This window comes from Arachis ipaensis, chromosome B07, assembly GCF_000816755.2.
Source record: "Arachis ipaensis cultivar K30076 chromosome B07, Araip1.1, whole genome shotgun sequence".
Taxonomy (NCBI): domain Eukaryota; kingdom Viridiplantae; phylum Streptophyta; class Magnoliopsida; order Fabales; family Fabaceae; genus Arachis; species Arachis ipaensis.
Genome location: NC_029791.2, coordinates 45,181,432 through 45,183,532, shown reverse-complemented (window position 1 = coordinate 45,183,532; position 2,101 = coordinate 45,181,432). Strand labels below are relative to the sequence as shown.

The following is a 2,101-nucleotide window of genomic DNA, read 5'->3' as shown; positions in this document are numbered from 1 at the left end:
GCGATTTTATTTTTACTCATTTCAGGCTTCTTGATTAATACTCCTTTCAATTATACTTATAAATTATGTATTAAAAATCCCCCATGAAAGTCGTACCACCTTAATATCTTTGACTTATGACTCGAGTATAAAGATTTGAATATTACGGTGTTACATATTCAACTAGAAACTACTTAAGACATTAGGTATTTGTAATTGAAGTATAAAAAATATTTTAATATTATGTTCTTTGTAAGAATTTCTTGTTGACAAATTATGAGATAATAATAAATATTAGAAATTTTCAATAGAGTAAATACATAAAATAAAGTTTGCATGAAAGAATTTGAGGTGGAGAAAAGTAGGCATAAAAAAATTAAGAGTAAAGGACAAATTCGTCTCTGACCTTTTTTTCGCAGACATTTTCATCCTCGAGGATTAGAAAATACATTCATGTCCCTAACCCTCCGAAAAATTGGACATATTTACCCTTCTGTTAGAGTCGCTCCGTTTGGCCTGACGGAAAACAGTGACGTGGCTCCCGTGGCACTGACCTGGCTGTTACGGGCTGCCACGTAGGATGGACTTTTGAAAAGAGGACGTATTAGTCCCAGGAACCCAAACGTCGCCGTTTCTCCCTCACCCCTCCAAACAAACTTTAATCCCCTTTTGCATTTTCAACCAATATTCCAGATTTCAGATGAAGAACAGAGCAATTCAGCGACATATTCACTAACAACAGAGCACAAATTCAATTTCACAGGCTCAGTTCACAATTCAACCAGTCCAGATTGTGCAATTTATGAAGAATCAGCAACTTACAAAAAATTGCACATGGAGGAAATGGCTCTGGCCGAGGAGCAAGTTGCCATCCAGGGCGGCAGAGCAGTAGCGAAGGGGTTGAATCTCCCATCGCAGCAAGTGGTGCTGGCGAAGCTGCAGTTCTACATTGAGGGCTGGATCCTGAGAGGCGAGAAAAATTGGTCTTGGCTTTTGGTCCCAGGAGTGTTCTTGCGGCGGCGTCGTAAGCGCTTGCGGCGTCCTCGGCGGAATCGAAGGTTCCGAGCCAAACCCTTGCTTTCTTCAACGGGTCTCTGATTTCGGCGGCGAATCTTCCCCACGGTCTCTTCCTCGCGCCGCGGTATCTAACTTCCTTTAATACTGGCATTGACTCTGATCCGTTTACCTCCGCCGCCGTAACCGCCGCCGTGGGTTTCAGAGCCGCAACTCCTCTGCCTCTTCCCATGGTGATGGCTTTGGTTTTAAATATAAAAAAGAGTAATTTGGTGATGTTTTAAGGAACAAAGTGGAACTCAGATTGGGAAACGATGAAAAGAATCAAGCTTTGAAATCAAATAAGCATTTCAGTGTGTGAAATTTTGATGGGTGGTTCACACTGATTTCCAAGAAAGAAAGAGAGAGAAAGAAAGAAAAGCAACACATTCTTCTTCTTCTTCTTTGTTCTTTGAATCTTTGTCTTTGTTGTTGGGTGTGGTGTGGAGGGTGCACATGGGGAGGGGAGTAGAGTGTGTTAGGGTAAGCAAGGAAATGGAAAGTGATGGGGATAGGGCAAGGAGAGGAGGGGCAACGTAGGTGGTAGTGGAAGAGGGAGTCAGGGGAAAATATGTCCTGTTTTGAAACGACATCGTTTTAGAGTGGGAGGACTAATATGTCCTGTTTTGAAAAGTTACACGTTTTGGTATGAGAGGACTAATATGTCCTGTTTTAAAAAGTTACATGCCACGTGTGCTCCTGTAACGGCCAGGTCAGCGCCATGGGAGCCACGTCAGCGTTTTTCGTTGAGCCCAACAGAATCACTTTAATGGAGGGATAAATTTGTCCGTATTTTAGAAGGGTCAGGAACATGAATGTATTTTCCAATCTTCATGGACAAAAATGTCTGCAGAAAAAATGGTCAGAGACGGATTTGTTCTTTACTCAAAAAATTAAAATTATAAAGCACACACCAAAAATAATAGTTGATGGACAAAAACGACACGCTGTTATTGGAGCTCAATTTCTGTAAAGTTAATTGCATACATGGTACTTTAGTGCGATAAGTTGGCACAGTTTGAGTTGTTTACTGAATCTGAGTTGGAATTTCATATTTTTACATTTAAAA

At 41.0% G+C, this 2,101-nt stretch overlaps 1 protein-coding gene across 1 annotated transcript; it reads right to left on the bottom strand.

Annotated features, from left to right (window-relative positions):
• LOC107607178 (ethylene-responsive transcription factor 3-like) lies at positions 638–1,225 on the bottom strand. The gene is made up of 2 exons (XM_016309156.1): positions 802–1,225; positions 638–711 (listed from the first exon to the last, which is right to left on the bottom strand). Exons 1-2 carry the CDS (start codon positions 1,223–1,225, stop codon positions 638–640), a joined length of 498 nt encoding a protein of 165 aa, XP_016164642.1.